Source organism: Cryptomeria japonica, chromosome 8 (genome assembly GCF_030272615.1).
Source record: "Cryptomeria japonica chromosome 8, Sugi_1.0, whole genome shotgun sequence".
NCBI lineage: Eukaryota > Viridiplantae > Streptophyta > Pinopsida > Cupressales > Cupressaceae > Cryptomeria > Cryptomeria japonica.
In genome coordinates, this window is record NC_081412.1 from 352,922,744 (window position 1) to 352,941,362 (window position 18,619).

Consider the following 18,619-nt stretch of genomic DNA (forward strand, 5'->3'; position numbering starts at 1 on the left):
GAGCCCTTAGCTAGGGGTGTTGCTCCCAAACCCTTATTTTGGGCTTTGCCCTCAAGCCCCCATCGAGAAGATTGTCCTCTCATGTCTCACAGAAGAGCCTCCACCACCCTACGCTCCTCCATTAATTGATTTGGAGGGAAAACATAATTGTCAAAATCGCCAATATTTAAGCTCGATGCCATGAACAACTGCCACATACCAAAATAAGCTTTGTTGGTGTTTATAACAATATGATCCAAAAATGTACGTTATATGTAATGTGTTGTGTTCTTATTTATTTAGGTTAACAATCTAATATTTGTTTAAATTGAATAATATGAGTTTAATTGGTAGGTATTCATAGGGTGGGTAGTTTCTCAATAGAAAGTAAATGGATTTAAATCCTTTGTAATCAGTTATCATTCATTTGAACATAATTTAAATATATATTATAGTTTATTACTAATGTGGTGTTTTTGTTCCATTTCTTTTTTCTTTTTGCATCTAAAGTCAACATCTTACAAATTACAGCTCTTTGATATAGCCTTAGACATTTTATGGCCTAATTCTCTTGAATTGTGTTGGATATAGAATGATCTTCTACCTTTTTCTTATTCAAAGGAACATCACATTATGAAGACTTATTTTAGGCCTAAAACAAAAAGGAGGTAAAATATTATTGAGGAATAATGATCCATCTACTTTAGTTTCGAGAACATATCCACCAAGCCTTCATATTAAAATCCAACTCAAGAAGGATATGGCAATTGTATATATCAATTCTAGTTCACAATCCAATTTGACTTTGTATGATGAGTTGTAAACTTATGAGCATCCACAGTGACTTTGTATGATGGGTTGTAAACTTATGAGCATCCACACCTAAATCCATTTGGTTGGGTGAATAAAGGTGTGATGATCAAAGTGACCAAGAAATATAAAGTGAAGTTTATCACTAGATCAAAATGCTTTGATAAGTTTGAACTAGATTTGATTTATCTCAATGCCATTGATGTGTTCGGAAATATTCATATGCATTTCATTAATGGTGTTGTCATGAAGTGGAAAACAAATGCTAGTGGATTAAGGATGAGATCAACTATATAATATTAACAAACTAAATCAAGTATTGTCATAGCAAGTGCTATGCACACAATAAAAGACCCATTCAAGCAATAGCAGATTTTGTTTACTCATTTTCAAGAATAAGAAATAGGATGTGCTAGAAAATTTAAAGATTAAGGGTGCTATTGGGGGGTTGAAAGATTAGAATGAGCAATTGTACATTTTTAAGAAAGTGTTTCAAGTTACCAAAGAGTTGCCACCAAAGATACATGGAGCATGAGATTCATCTAATACTCAAATGTCCTTCACTAAGCATTGGATTGCATAAGAAAAACTCTTTTCGAGAGTAACGAGGTGAAGAATTGGTGAAGAAACAATCCTAATAGTTATTGGAGCAAGAGGCCATACCCAAGCACTCACCAAGACACCCCCTGTCATGATGCAAAAGAAAGATGGCTCTTGGAGAACGTGCATAGATCACAGAGCCTTGAACAAAATCACAACGATAAGATATTCACTCCAATGGCTTGGGGTATAGCTTTCAAAATGCTAAGTATTTACAAATTTCAGTATTATAAATGTTGTATGGTTGGACCAATTTCAGAATGCTAAGTATTTACAAAGTTGGATCTCAAAGCCCAAGTACCATGAAATTTGTGAGGAGGTTGTGTAGAAAACAACTTACAAGTCAAAACCAAGTTTATATGTATGGTTGGTAATTCTTTTGGTTTAAGTTAGGCATATGCTACAATTTGAGCTTAATAAATATTGCACATAAAGAGAGTAAAGTCCTGCCACTTGAGGTAGAGCTTTCAGCCCATGCTGTATATAAATATTTATCACTTCTATAACTCTTTTTGACACAGCTACTCTATTGTTCATGCAGCTCCTTTGTTTTTTACCCTAAATGTCACTCTATGTATCCATTCTGCTCTAATGTCAATATCAAACTCGTACCATCCATCAGCTCCATACTCCATCTTCAACAATAAAATGCTTTGCTAACAGGAATTGGTTGTTTAACTCAATGAAATCATGTATATTCAATAATATAACATATAGACTGTTGGAGTCATGAAAAAGTAATATAATGCATACCCTTATGACCAAAACATTTTCTCTGACTAGTCAACTTGTAATGACCACAAATATTTAGATCCACGTGCATTATTAAGCATTAAAGGGTCTTCAAAAGGCCCATACAAACAAGGGTCTGGTATGTGCGAATGGGTGCCAATTCCCTTGCTCTTGAACCCTTTGTTGAACCTGGGTTTCTCCTTGATCAATTCATGCCCATCTTCACTTTCTTTAGGTTTCCATTTAATATACATTTATATATAACTTGTGTAGAATATAATAAATAGAAGCCGCAAAGAATCCACTATACCCTTGAAATTCCACCCATGAACATAAATGTGCCAATCAGCACTGCATCTTTGCCAAAAATTACTCAAATCTCACTGGATGTGCTGTCATAAGTGGTATGAAAGAGTTTCAAAGTTGCAAGAAACTAAGATTTTCTCCTTCAATTTATGCTCCCTCATATTTGTATCAAAATGCTTGCATTCCTGCATGGCAAATGATGGAATGATGGATGCTGTGCATCCAAGATATTTGAATTTTTTTGTTATCAAATTAAAGACTATAACAGCTACCAAAACTGGAAATTGATAGAATCTGCTTTACAATGGGTGCAGTTTAAGTCCTTGACAACTTGGAAGATTCAGACTTTTAACTCCGAATGTGCAGCCCTCTACTCTGGTTGATGCAGCAGTCAGCATCCATCTCTAGATGCATAGAACTGAGGAGCAAGTTCTGGCAACCAAGGTGCATCAATTCGTGTAATATTGCGAATATAATTCCGATTAGTGCGAACTAATTCATTGAAAATAAGACAGTCTGGCTTTGTCCCAGACAAAACAGAAGAGGGATGAATTGAAACAATTTGGCCATTTGCCATAGCTCTGCAAGAATATAAACTCCTGTCAAATAAACGATTGTGAACAACGAAAAGTGAATTTGACTTTGTTGAAGATAGACAAGAGATACCCTCATTTTAGTGCCATACCTATATGTTCCATCGGGCTGCTTACAAGCTGCATTAAGGAAAAAAGAAGCACAAAGGCATCTACGAAATTGCATCCAATCTTCTTCACATGAAATTATAGGCAATCCCATTTTTTGCACATATCCTTTTAATTGCCTAGAATTATCATGGATATTAGATATCAGGTTTGAAAATGGGCCAATAACTTCCACTATAACCGCAATGCTTATAATTGTAAACAATGCTAGAAAAGTAAAGCTATATATTCTACCTGTGGATATTCATGGCATGACTGAAAGAACGACCATTCACAAAGTTTGACCTGCACCACTTTTGGATATTTTTGTTGAGGGTACTGACTTTGTAATCATCATGATTTGTATCCTTGGTTTTCTGAACCTCCTCCAAACAAGCCTTATATATATTCACTAAAGTGATATGATCTCCATCTGGACTGCAGAAGCGTTGTCGAGCTGCCTTTGCCTACAGATAAAAAGAAGTTATTCCCCCTCAAACTATCATGTAATCGAATTTTATGTGTTTTCTTACCAATAATCTGCATAAGATCCATAAATCCACATGGAACTCTTACAAAAGGAATATAGAATATCACTTAGTTATGATTCTCACCTCTTTCATCTTTTCACGGGGTGTATAAAATATAGACTCAACTGAAAGCAAGGCAACAGCTGTTAACATTTCTTCTGAACATTTAAATGTACAAGAAACAAGAATAGCTTTTGCATAAAGAGGCTCGAGAGGCAACCGAGCCATTTGCAAACCAACGGGATCTGATAATTTGCCTTCATCTGTCAAAGCTCCAAGGGCATGCAAATGCTCCAGTGATTTCACAATTGCAGTCCTATTATCACAAAAACAACATATGCATGTTAGACTTCAACAACTATTCTATATAATCCAAGTAAATGGAAAGGAATGTAGAGAAACTACCTTGAATCTCATTCATTGTGTTTCTGCATCTCCTCATTGAATTTTGCAAAAAATTGTGTTTCTAATGAAATTTAAGCAATTTTTTTAGTTGCCCAGTTTTTTGCCCAGTTTTTGCCAAAAATTTTCTGAGTTGCATTTTCAGGCCTTGCCGAGTCTGAATTTTTCAACTATGGCTGAAACCACAACTGGCAACAATCTATAAATGATACTAGAGCAATTGATGAGGTCCATAGGTGATAAAATCCTCCATTAATTATTTAACCGGCAACTGGTTTCTTCTTATGCATAATAACAAATGCTAGTCACTATTATACAAAATTATCCTAGGGTCCAAGGTTTTCGTTTTTCAATGGGCCAAAACTTTACATGGGAATTCAAATTGACCAAGGTACACATCCTGATTGAAATAAAACACAATACACAAAGTGGTTGTTTATGAAATAAATAATTATTGAATGGTCAAAAGGCATAGCAAAAAAAAATGCACTGATTAGAAATATGTTGAATGGTCAAAAGGCACATGGGTGACAGAATCTTGGATTAATTACCTAACCGGTAGTTGGATTCCATTTGTACATAATAACAAAAGAAATCACTATTACACAAAATTTGCTAGGGTCCAACATTTTCAATGTGCCAATACTTAGGAATTAGCATTGACCAGTATATGAATACATCTTTGTTTGAAAATGAAAAACAAAGTACACAATTTGGTCATCTGTTAAAAAGATAATTATACGTAAATTGGTCATTTGTTAAGTCTATACATCAAGTCACATTCACTGCCATATTTTACTTTATTGAACAATCAAAACTAATGAGCCTCCTATTCAGCCTAGAAAATAAAATATGCTTTCCATTAGAGATTTACTGCATGATCCAAAGACCCAGCCAATTGTGAGGAACCAGCCTAGGAATCCTGCCAAGACAAACATTGCAGTACCAGCTCCTAACAGCAATGGGAAAGCTATAGACTATTTTAATCATAGTTACAAGACTTGTACTAGGATCAAACTTGGCAAGCTGATTTTTGACCCAAACTCAAACTCACCAAATGGAAAAAACAACAAAATATAAAGAGGATTTAAAACTTGTATCATGCACCCTTCAATATATAAACTTTAAAGACACGATAAACTAATCAAACAGAAGCTACTTCGAACACATACACAAGTATACATCAATCAAATGCATATAAAAGCTGGTTTTAGTTTGAAGGAAATAACATTTATATACAAAATTCAAGTATAATGAAATCCATGGCATAAAAATAAATATAAAAAATAAAAGTATAAGTCTGGCTCAGGGGGGCCTACAACACTCATCCCAACATCCATAATTGTAGGGCAAGTCCTATGCAAACATCTGAGAAAGGTCCTCAACAATGATGTGGCCATGATATTTCTTGTGTATCAATGATACCAACATCTACAGGGGTTTACCCATGCTCTATCCTCCTCTACCATGACTACTCTAGATCCCCCTAATCAAACCATGCAAGGTCCTCACTAAAAATGGGATCATCAACCTCAGTGATCCAATTTGATTGTGGATCAAGCTCCTTTAGAGTGATGAGAGATAAGTTTGCCCAAGATTTGTCTGTGATAGAGTGAAAGGTTGTAATGAACATAAACAAGATCATTCAACCTTTGTATTGACAACTTATTACGCTTCTTAGAGTGTATGTGCTCAAATATACTCCAATTGAGCTCATAGCCTAACATGCTACATGGTTAGCTCAAGATACGAATTGCAATCCTCTAAGTAGTTCATTTTTGTAAGTTCAACCCACATTTTATAGATCCCAATAATGTTCCCAATAGCCTTGAAAGCATATCCTCGTGTCACAAGCACAGGGGGAGGAAAGGGAACTGCACCAAAACAGGGACCTTATAGGGAGTCTCAAAATTTAGGTTCCAATAGACCACATGGACCCAAGAACCAAGGACCATTCCCAAAAATCATATCTTTATCCTCTTTATTTGAGAAGGAAGCTATACAAACTTGTACCACAAAGGGATATTCCGATGTTATCAATGATTTTTGACCTCTATTCTCTATCAAACCATTGCTTTAGTTTTTTGGAAGAATACTAAGCTCCAAAAAAAATTCCCACAAGCACTAGCTCTAACAGATCAAACATCCATTTATCCATATAGCTACGCCAAATGTCTATAGTGGGGACTTACTTCACCCCATCTTTTGATGAACCGAAGATCCACTCAATCCTTGATAGGTTTACTAGTAGCAGCAATGTCAAAAATTATTTAGCAACCAGTTTTTGTCTTCAATAGATCAGGAATGGAGGACTTAGTACCTATAACGAGGAGCCATGGCTAAACCAAGCACCTCAAAGGGGAAAGGTGGCAGCAGCAAGCAATCACAACAGCAACTGTATCTCAGCCCAAAGTAAAAAGCATCCAACGCTAATCGGTTTTTTTCCAAATGAACATTTTTTGTTAAGAACACACCAATTAGAACCATAACTTGAATTTTGCTTTTATCAAAAATCTACTTGTTCTTAACATGGAGCAAAGACCAGGGTGAGCCCTAGGGTTTCGCAAAGGTGTTGGGGGTAGGAATGGAGGTTTGAACTGGGGGCGTAGGATGCGAGGCTTTCGAAATCAAAACATTGTGTGGAGACCGCTGGGTAGGGCATGGAAGGATCTAACAAATGGGGCTTCGGGTTTTTCTCAATACTACAACAATGGTGACGACAGAAATGGCACTATTCACAACATATGGGGTCATACAAAGATCCACAATGGGGCAAAGGCAGATTTCAAAAGCATTGAAAGAAAGTTTTGGAGGCCAAAGCACCAAGAAGTCAAACCACCAAACAAACAAGTATGTATTGGAATGGAGAATAATAGAGTGATTTCATTGAATGTAGATAACACTGAATGGAGGGATTCGGTCAAATTTTTGAAAGAAAAAGCTTTCTTCATGAAATGGGCTGGGGACTGGCCGACTTTCTCAAGGGTGAGAAAGTGGTGTGATGAACATTGGGGTAAAGATTTTGAGCTTAAAACCCTCCCCAACGGATTCTACTTAGTTATATGCACCAGTGTTTGAGAGAAGGTTTGGATTTTGGAAAGCAGTCCATTTATGATGGGGGGAATTTGCTTTTACACTCAGGACTAGACTGCAAATTTTGCTTCTATTGAGGAGCTCCAAATATGGATAAGACTATACAATCTTCCTCATGAATATTGGGACTTGGAGACCCTTAGGTGTATTGGAAATAGGATTGGGAAATTTTTTAAAGGCGGATGAAGCTCTGGATAAGAAAGAACATAGCATGTATGCCAAAATCTACATACTCTGGAAGCCCTTTCCTCCTTTATCAAAAGCAATAGAGATAAGATCTGTAGAAGGATTTTGGTGGCAAGATATAGAAGTGGAAGATATTGTGGAGACTTGTGCAAAATGCAAAGAGTTGGGTTACTCAACGGATGAGTGTGTAAAGAACAAGAAAGGCAAAGGAACCTTGAAGGTGAGAAGCACACAGCAAATACTGAGAGGGGGGGGGGGTGTGAGTCAGTATTTGAAACTTTTCAATAACTTTTAAAAACTCAAGAAACCACCTAACGGAGACATAACAAAGTAATCAAAACATGAAACAAGAACACTATTTTTCCCGTGGAAAACCCTTTCGGGTAAAAAACCACGGCACCAAAGAGTTCTATTCACTTGAAATAATGGGCTGCAACCCAAGTTACATAAGTGAGCTACAACTCACTAAAAACATCAACCTTCCAAGATTACCAACTTTGCATGGCAGAAGTACCAACCTCTGTAAGAACACCAACTTTGAAATAACTAGTCACCAACCTCAATAGAAGTACCAACTCCAGATTGCTTGGACACAACTTCCAATCTCAAAATTACAAGGCAATATTGGGATAAAGACACCATAGAAAATAACTCTTCCACATTTCAAAAGCAATGATTCCCTTCCAAACTAACCAAAAGCTCTTTCACGGAAAACATCTCATTGAATCCCAGTTGCACCAGTTTGAACATAGAACACGTAAAGTGACTTCTTTCTCACACACGCATCCTTTAAAAAAATTTGAACTATACACATCAGCTCGTATATCCTTCATGTATCAACTTCAAAATCCAAAAATGGCCACGATATCAATCTCACCAAGATTATAAGTTGCAGAGAGCAACCTTTGACAGACCATGTCTACAAAAAATACAAACACCTCCATACAATATATCAAAAACAAATTGATACACTTTTCTCAATTCAATACCACTCCTTCCAAAAAAAAGAACATGTTGTTAGAATGATTTTAAAAACTCCGCCGCTTCTTCAAAAATTCCGGAAACCACCAAAAATTGCACAAATATATCCAACAAAAATAAGCCTTATCTCCCCCCAAAAGGAGTTTAAAAATTTTTTAAAAAAACATCCTTCAATGAAAATCCGATAACTACCTTCACCTCTCTTCATAGTCTCCACGACGGTATGTTCACAAAAAGGTGGCTTCCATCTATGAAAAAAAAAATCCCCCCAAAAAAACGTATTTCATGAAAATCGCTTGCTTTTACAAGTCAACACTACCTTCCAAAAAGTTCGTAAAATTATGAATTCAGCCAAATAAAAATCACAACCAAAAATTCGAACATTTACCACAAACATGGGTCTAAAAAATTATTTCCGCAAAATTTGCAATTGTCATTTTAAAGATGCCGTCACACTCACAGAATTAATGGAGGCGAAAAATAGTCACCCAAAGCACCCAACTTGCTGTCAATTATTAAAAAAAAAATTGAACCACTATGCTATTCAAAGATTGTGGCTGCGATAATAAATTCAAGCCATACCTCTGACTTCGTAAAGTCAATGCCACCAAAAATCTGAACACCATGACTTAAGACCACCATGACTTAAGAAAATCTGAACACCATGACTTAAGACCACCACATAGTATTCCAAAAAAATGGCAGCCTTAAAATAAATGAGCTTACCCATGATATGCCAAAAAGAAATTCATCAATTCCACTAAAAACTTGATCCTTTTGACTATTCAAAGCTGACATGGAATGTAGAATATTCAACTCATTACATGGCATAAAATCTGATATGGCAAAGAGGTAGGCAACTGACAAGTAGGCAAGTAGACACTCAAGCAACCAGCTCTAGCAAGCACACAAGCACCTAAGCAAGTAACTAAGCAACTCAAGCTGCTCAACCAGGCACACAAGGAGCTCAAACAACCAGGCACACAGGCAGCTCAACCAAAATTCACAAATAGCAACTTAGCACACTCAACAAGCCTTTGATATCAATGACAAATATTCCAACAAAAGGATAGTCTAACAGATAGACTAGTAAAGATTAATAGTGGCCTAGAAGACAATATAGCCCAAGTTGACCAAAATGATGGAGCTAGGGTTCTAGATCAGCCGGCAATAGAACATAATACTCCAATGAGAGCAAAAATGCCTAAAAAACATTGTGGGTGAAGTGAATGTGGAGAAAACTATAGATAGCACTTTGATGCAAAAAAAGGAGTGAGATAGGGGAAAACTCTTTGATGGCTTCTCCAATCCGGGAGGGGAATGACCAAATGAAGTTGTCTGCCAAGAATATTGAGAGGATTGAGACCCAACAAAAGGGGGCTAGTAATGGCTTGGTAGGGGAAGTTACTCCTGCACCGACCCTTGAAAAAGGGGCCAATTCCAAAAATTGAGCTCTGATTGATAGTGAACTTAGACGTTGGGAGGAAGAAGTGGGTTGTGATAGATGGATGATGGTGTCCGACTTTGCACATGGACAACAAGATGGTTATGTGGAGGATACTCCTTTCAAAGACATTCAAATCTCTCCTACCAAAAATCTGGACATGGCCTTGGAAGAAAGCAGAGATTCACAAGTTTGTCCAAGAGAGATGTCCAACAAAGTGATGGAGTTGGAGGTCAAGAAGGAGGAAGATATTTTGGGCCTTCAAGCTGAAGAAGGGATTTTGGAAAAGCACACTTTGTGTCGAACAAAATCAAGGACAAAGTGACGACCGGGGAAAAAAAAAACAAAGAGGTCCCAAATCGATTAAAATGAAGTTGGAGTTGCCAGGGAATGCAAAGGGGCAAAGTAAACTTAGATCGGAAAAAGGCTATGCCTTTTCTTGAGAACCATGAAGATCTTATCGTGGAATGTTAGGGGTTGCAATGCCCCTAACAAAAGGTGGTTGATCAAGAGAGGTCTTGATCAAGCCCGACCAAATGTGATTCTGTTTCAGGAAACCAAATTGAAGGGTGAAAAATTAACATCTTTGTAAAGAAGTTTTTTTTTGGGAAGCCTTTTTTGTAAATGTGGATGGTGCTTCTGGGGGAATTGGAGTGTTGTGGAATGCTTCAACAGTAGTGGCCCAATTGGTGAAGCAAGACAAGCAATGGCAGCTGGTTAATTGCCACTCTAAAGCTCTCCATAAAAACTTTTTTCTCCTCAATATTTACAGTCCTACTAGCACAAATGGTAAAAGAGAATTGTGGAGGACAATTTATGGGGTGGTTCAAGAGTATGGTAATGATGTTATTATTTTTGGTGGTGATTCAATGCCACACTGAAACCCTCAAACAAGAAAGATGGCAAAGGATGGTTTGGCCAAGTCCAGAAGGACTTTAATAATTTTGAGAATGATAATGGTATTATGGAAATAAATTTCAAAGTGGGGGAGTTCACTTGGACTAACCGCAGATAAGGATTCTTGAACAAGGCTGAAAAACTTTGACCGCTTCATGGTGGCTGGAAATTGGGCTGGGACTCCATGGTTGTACGAGCCTGAAATCCTTCCTCTTATTGGCTCTGGTCACTTTCCCATTAGGCTGGTAATTCATGATGATGAGGCCCCTGCTCGATGTCCATTCAAGTTTGAAAAGATGTGGTTTAGAGCAGAAGATTTTGGGGACCTTATTTCAGATTGGTGGCATAATGCTCCGGAGAGATCTGGGAGTTTGGCTTTTATTTTTTTCAAAAAGTTACAATTTCTCGAGGAATGTTTGAAAAAGTGGAATAGGGAACAGTTTAAAAACATTTTTGCTGAAAAACTGAAACTAGAAGTGTTAAATTTTAGTGATCAGATTAAATAGAGATAATTCAAACACAAATGCACAGAATTTACCCTGGGAAAACCTTCCTCTTGAAGGTAAAAAACCCAGCAATGAAGTTCCTTATTATATTTATTGATATACAACATGTCTTTACAATGAATTTGCTCCACTCCTTGAAGCTAGCATTAAGCAATTTATTGCACTGTTCAATCTACAAACTATGAGTAATATAGACGATCTGCAGTATATGTGAAGTGCAATTCACTCGTTGTCTATGAAGCCACTGCTGTGCGAATATATTGCTGTCCTTTCCCGAAGGAAGTGACAGAAGTCTTTGAGCTTTCAGAAAACTTCATTTCCTTTCTCTCATTTTATTTCAAAAGTTGTTACTGCTGTTTTACATTAAATTGCTATCATTTTTCTTTAGAGAGAAAAGAATATTGGCTTTCTTGAAAAAAGAAGAAAGTCCATCCTATTTTAGTTTTAGTATTAGATATAGATAAGGGGAGCCTTCCCTTAATTAGGAGAGTTTTACTCACACACTGTGGTTGAAGCCACAATTTTGTATATTTCCCCAAGTGTACAAAATTTTCAACCAACACGGATTACACATAATTGGCATATTAATAATTAGTAGCAAATTGATATAACTAAATTGTCTAAGGCCGATAGGCCAATTAGACAATTTAGTTGTCTATGTCGACCCCTGAAGGATATCGACCAACGCTATCACATTAACAAGAAGAAGATTTAGAAAGGCTCAATTCAAAGATCATTCAAAATGGCATGGAAGAGATAGACTTTGAGGAAAAAAGGTTAAAAGTAAATTATTTTGAGATTAGAAATTTATTGGTGACAAAAATCCAGACAAACGTGGTTGAAAGAAGGTGACTGTAATACAAAAATTTTCCACAATTCAATCAAAGCTAGAAGATGTAGTAGTAAAATTTTCTCATTTAAAAATGCTAATTGCCTAATGCTTAGAGAGCAGAAAGATATTAATGATGACGCGGTTAGATACTTTAGCAATCTTTTGACCAATGAATGATTAGGGATGGCACAATAAAATGTCCCCCTTAGTTTTTTATTTTATTTTTAACACAACAAGATTCACCCGTTAAGGTTAGGATAATCAAAAACTTGCACTAAAAAGACATTCTGAAAGTAGAGCAATCACTCAACCACTTGTTCAACGAAGGACTGAATTAAACAAATGACAATCACTCAACCACTTTTCAGCGGGAGGACTAGGACTAACAATCTCTCACTCAACCACTTATTCAACGGGAGGACAGGAGTAAAATATAAAATAGAGATATGCGGCGTAGCCAACCTCTATAACCAAACTATCACTCAACCACTTATTCAGCAAGAGGACCAGAGTACAATATGAAATAGAGATAGGCGGCAAAGCCAGCCTCTTCCACTTATTCGGTGGGCATTTAAGAAAAAATTCATAATGAAGTTGTTGTTAGTACTACTAATCAGCATTACAATGAGTAACATGAATTGCAAATTCAAGAGGTATTGCTATCCAACAGCTGCAAATGATGTCCAATGTTATTCTCAAGTTTCAAGAGACTCTCCACCAAAGAAACAACCCCCCAAACTCCAAACACTAAATCTGATATACTTAAGCGGCAAACTGAAAATACAAACCAGCAACATAAAAACTCACTAAAATGCTCATAACTCCTCCAAAACTCGATGGATAGGCTTGAAATCAAATGTTGAAGAAGGCTAGAGAGGAGATGTCAAAAACCCAACCCCTAGCAAGCAGCAAATCTCACCTAACATAATATTGCACGCTTCCCAATGCAACCACAGGCATGGTACGGCCTGAGAGAGAGGGTGAACTTCACTATAAAATTCAAATCTACATTAAAAGCTCTAAAAATTTGCAAAAAGGATCGCCTAGGCCAAAGGAAAACATAAAGAAAATACCTAAAAGCAACAAAAACCCTCTCGAAGACTTATAATTGAATTTCACTTTCAGCTCCACAATAAACCAGCAACCTGGAAGCTCACAAAACACCCCAAAATATCAGAAAAATGAAAATGCATCACCAAAATCCATCTCAATATAGCTCAATCTATTCCTCTGTATGAGAAATAGTCTCTCTAATCAGCTAGGTACTATCTCTCAAGCACGAAACTGACACAAACTAGGAAGCCCTCAACTTCGAAGCACAAGTTTGGCACAAATTCAGCAACACTTCGGTACAAAATATTCATGGATACCAAAACAAGAGCCCAACACTCTTATTTATAACCTTATTCAAATTCACATTCCCTCCAAACGGATGCCAATCCCAAATGCACACTAATTTCACCTTAATTTAAAATTTGCATTTCATTTCCCCTCCTTTCCAAGTCGACCTTCACATAGAAGCAAATATACTTTATGAAAAATGGCAATAAAATAATAATGTGGCGTCCAAGGTAGATAAGTGAAATATATTATAAAATTAACTTATTTCCCATAAGACATCCATCTTGCCTTATTAATATTTCACTTCATTAAATATTTTTCCTGAACAATAAATTGCCCAACCTTATGACATTAAATAATACTTTATCACCCCAAGTTGTCCCCTTAAGTCGTAACCAGAAATGCATAAGTCATACACCTAGGCCAAGGGGAGCATTAAAAAATATTAAAAATACTTTTCCCATGTGTTGAACAACTACCATAGTGAACTGAATGCCTAAGTACTGAAAACTGCACTGCCAGAAATAACCTCCGAATTGGAACACAGAAACTTGCCAAAAATAGCACTTGCTAAAATTAGCATACTACTAAAAATAGTAAATGTGTCCAAATGCATTTTAACCACATTTTGAGCAGTTGTCACCACTAAAAATACTAAGTCCGAAAAAGCCTTCACATTCATTTGCATGTCACACCATGGCAAAGTTCTCTGAAAACCCAAAAAATCCCAGAAAAATGAGTTGTCCTTGCCCCCACTTACTAAAAATAGTAAGTATACCAAACTCCACTGATTGCTATGCATGTACCATCATTGCGAAGCTTTCTGAAAACCCAGAAGGAATCCAGAATCAAAGTTGTAAAACTCCGACATGCAAGCCACCAAGATTGCCAAAACATCCTCCTAGAAAATAGGAAACCCTAATTCTACCTTTGACTGACCAATGGGTCTCGGGATTGGCCAACAGACCCCAAAACAAACTAGAGCAAAAAAGGGGATATTACACACAAGATGATGATATTTGGGATGTTATCTCAAAGTGCATCACTGCGGATCAAAATAGAATGCTTATAGAACCTATAAAAATTGAAGAGGTTAAACGGGCTTTGTTCTCTCTTGGAGGGGATAACGCCCCAGGGCCTAATGGGTTTTCCAGCAAGTTTTTACCAGAAATTTTGGGACATCATGGGTAAAGATATTTAGAGTGTGGTGGAAGTGTCGAGAAGTGGTGGGTTTGTCTTAAAGGACTTGAATAAAACCTTTATTGCTCTCATTCCAAAGAAAAAATCAATGGAGACTTTTGAGGATTTTAGATCAATATCGTTGTGTAAAGTGTTATACAAGATTGTCTCTAAAGTCATTGCGAATAGATTGAAGAACACTCTTGACTCAGTTATTTTTGAAGAGCAAAGTGGTTTCTCACCGAGAAGATCAATGTGGAGGGGATTATTATTGCTAATGAGGAAATCCATTCTATGTGCATGACTATGACGGAGAGGATGTTGGTCAAGCTTGACATCAAAAAAGCTTATGATCAAGTCAATAGAGATTTTCTATTGAAGGTGTTTGAGAAGTTTGGTTATTGCCCTAAGTGGGTAAACTGGATCAAAAATTGTGTTTGCAGCCCCAAAATTTCAGTTTTGGTGAACGTTAGTCCACAAGGATTTTTTGAATCCTCAAAAGGGTTGCATCAAGGGGATCCGCTTTCTCCTTTTCTCTTCATCACTATGGCAAAGGTCCTGGGAAGGTTGATTTCGAGGAAAAGGATGGATGGTAGGTGGAGAGGAATTAGAGTTGCTTAGGGGGTGGATCCTTTATCTCATCTGGAAATTGTTGATGATACTCTTTTGTTGGGAGAGGCCTCCTTTAGGGAGGCAAAGGAGATGAAGGCAACTGTTGATAGATATAGCAGAATCTCAGGCCAATGTGTAAACTGAAGAAAATCAGAATTTTTTTTCTTCAATACTCCTAATAAACAGAGAGAGATTTCTCGTATTTTGGAAATGAAACTGGGATCTCTTCTAGGTAGATCTCTTGGAACTCTGCTCTTTGGGGGGCCCTGATGCACAGGGTTGTGGAAACAACTAGTTGAGTGTTGCTTGAACAAAATGGATGGATGAAAGAGCAAATGGCTTACTTTAGCGAGTCACATTATGATGCTGAAATCAATGATATCATCAATCCCCATTTTTTAAATGATGTGTTTGAAATTCCCCAAAAGATTATCAATATAGAGCAAAAAATGAGAAAGTTTTTTCTAGAATGGGGCAAATGAATAGGATAAAATTCTATTGTTAGCTTGGGAAAAAATTTGTACTTGAAAAATTGTGGGTGGGGCAAGATTGAGGAATTGGCAGATAATGAATGAAGCAATGGGCGCCAAATTGGTATGGAGTATTTATTCAAACCAAAACCATTTATGGGTTAAGATTCTAAAAGCCAAATACCTGGATAATCAGGTAAGGGAGAGAATTCTAACAATCCAAAATCCCCCAAGCGGGTTGGCAATTTGGAATTTCATTGTGTCATGTAGAACAATGATTTCAAATCATGTCATGTGACAACTAGGGAATGGTCAATCAGCGAAGTTTTGGGAGGACTCTCGGAAAGTTTTCCAGGTGTTAGGGGATGATCCTAGTCTTGACAATCTCAAGTCTGCAATGAAGCAAAGATGGGGGTCGAAAGTGATTGATCATATGGAGAGGGTTTTAGTTAATGAGAGATGGGAATGGACTTGGAAGCAAGTTGAAAACATCGATTTAGATAAGAACCAAACAAGATTGCTTCTAAATATTTTCAAGGAAAGGAAAGTCTTGTTGACAGGGAAGGAGGACAGAGTTGTTTGGTGTGGGGTGAAGAATGGAGATTACTTAATCAAAATAGGTTATAAATTGTTGGATCAAGCAGTAAGGTTGCATGACTGGCCAACTTCGCTTTGTTGGGGGAAGCACTACCTACCCAAGGCTGGTGCATTTGCATGTTTGGCAATTAGAGGTAGGATCCTTACTAGGGATCGATTGAAGAAAATTGGCTTTAATGGTCCTTTCCGATGTGTTATGTGTGAAAAGGAAGATGAAAACATTGATCATTTGTTCCTTCACTATGAGGTGGCCCAACCGTGCTAGAGGATGGTTATTAACAAATAGGGATGGAGTTGTCCCTTTCCTACAACTTAAGCTCAGTTGTTCCAAGGGTGGTTCAGAGAGCAATGAACATCGACTCTTTCTAGTATCTAGGAGGTCTGTCCCTCAGTGGTAACATGGAAAATATGGAAGGAGAGGAATAGACGGGTTTTCCAAGATAAGCGTGATAAGCGTGAGTCAATGGCCAGATTGTGTGGATGGATGGAAGCTTCAATAGGTGAATTGGTAAGTATGGCCAGCTCACAGGTTAATCAACATAAAATTCCCATTTCCAATGAAGACAGACGCATTCAGACCAATTGGCCTTCGATCAAGTTTCGGCCTTTTAATGGGCATAATCAGGCTAATTCGATTTCATGTCATCCCGTGAAGGTGGAGTAGGTCAAGCCGAAGACTGGGTGGTTTAAGATTAATTTTGATGGGGCCTCCAAAGCAATTTGGGCCCTTCGGGGGTTGGGTTGTAGCGTGGGACTGGGAAGGAAATATCATTGCGATTGGGCGACCAAGTTATCAGAAGGAACAAATAATGATGCCAAAGTTGAGGCCACGATTGAAGCTCTAAAAATGGCCAAAGCAGTGGGTTTGCAAAAGATTCACCTTGAGGGTGATTCTCAAATAATTATAAATGCTATTAATGAAAGATCCCAACTGAATCTTTGCCCAATCTGATAGGTTTGGTTTGACTGATTAATCGTTGACCAATGTGAATTGCTTCAAGTTTTTGGTACTTTGCGGTTTTGAAGTTGTTATGGTTTTTTGCTTGAGAGTTTGCCAACCAATAATGAATAGAACACAAATGCAGTATATGAAAGAATAATATTCTGAAATGAATTTTCAGATCCCTGATTTTATTAACAGCTACTTGCAAATCTTATTAAATCGCAATCTTTGACATTCAAAGCCAGAGATGGCATACCAGGCAAGTAAGGCTTGTCCAGCTGAGCCTCTGTATTTGATTGAAATTGAATGAATGCATATGGATGAACCTCCACTATGCTTAAGCAGTTCCAATCATCTTTATTATGCAAAGAATGAATAACTAGAATAAATCTGAAGAAGAGAGTGCAAGACAAATGCGAATTTGTATGGTGCCAGGTGCAATTCATCCAAATTAGGGCTCCTTTCCCCCAAATGAACATTCGTTTTACTCTCACATGTGTGCAAACTTCTGAAATGAACTTCTGAAATGATGGTCTGAATGCTGTTATTATACCCTGACAATGAAATCTGAACCAAATAGATGAATCAAAACCCTTGTAGTTATTTCTTATGATTCCGAGGCAAGAAATGATGGTATGGCCCTGCCTGGAAGGGTACGATCTGCAAATTAAGCGGCTAAACTTGCTGGTAATCCTCTGTATACTGCTCAGAACTACTGTAGCAGACCTGACGTAGCTGAGAGAGGTGTATTTCTGCTGGTTACACCCCTTAATGGTCTGATATTGATCATTCAATGCTGCCGTAGTACTGTAGAATGCACAAATTCAACCTAGACAATATTTCAATTCCTGATTCGCTGATTCCAATCTCAGAGCTCTTGAATTTGGCCCTTACGACCTGATTGGAGCAATTTCAGTGCTGCAATCTGTAATGGGATGACTAGGGTTCAGCGTCCTATCACCTATAGCTTGGGGGTTGGTGTCCCCAATGCTGTCTCAGTCCCGTGCTGCTGCTGCAGACTTTTTATCAGAAAATAAAAAATAATGATTTCAAGACGGATCCCAAAAATGAATCGCTTCCTTCAATTAAAGCCTTCAAACCCCATGCGATCCATTATCAGCACCAAAACTCGCGCCAGTAACGGACTCTTAATTTGGCGATAAACAATGAGTGTTGGCGCTGAGATTCTGTTCACAATATCCGACTCCAACCATGCCGCTTGACTACTCCAGCACAAACAATGCAGACTACACCTTAGTGGCTGATCAAATATTCCATCGGCTTCCATGATGGAGATGAACTATTAGTCTTCCGCTCCAAACACAACTGCCGTAATATTATCACATGAAGCCGAAAAACCTCCTTATTGCCACAGCCAATCATGGCATGGAGAAATAAAGAATATTAAACCCACAACTATAGCCGCTGGAAGGGAATTAAATTAGCTTCATTTGGTGTTTGAAGTTTCTTTTTTTATTTTCTCTTTCTACCGCTAAAGT

At 37.5% G+C, this 18,619-nt stretch overlaps 1 protein-coding gene across 3 annotated transcripts in view; it reads right to left on the reverse strand.

Annotated features, from left to right (window-relative positions):
• Nucleotides 1–2,038: 2,038 nt before the first annotated feature.
• LOC131045330 (pre-mRNA-splicing factor ATP-dependent RNA helicase DEAH10) overlaps nucleotides 2,039–18,619 on the reverse strand; it is a 103,565-nt gene continuing 86,984 nt past the window's right edge. For all 3 annotated transcript variants that reach the window (XM_057978906.2, XM_057978905.2, XM_057978907.2), the window contains 4 exons: nucleotides 3,722–3,953; nucleotides 3,363–3,574; nucleotides 3,113–3,247; nucleotides 2,039–3,008 (listed from right to left, as the gene is read on the reverse strand). In XM_057978906.2, the coding sequence (XP_057834889.2) occupies nucleotides 2,819–3,008; nucleotides 3,113–3,247; nucleotides 3,363–3,574; nucleotides 3,722–3,953 (769 nt within the window). In that variant the 3' untranslated portion in view covers nucleotides 2,039–2,818. The remainder of the gene's footprint in view (nucleotides 3,009–3,112; nucleotides 3,248–3,362; nucleotides 3,575–3,721; nucleotides 3,954–18,619) is intronic.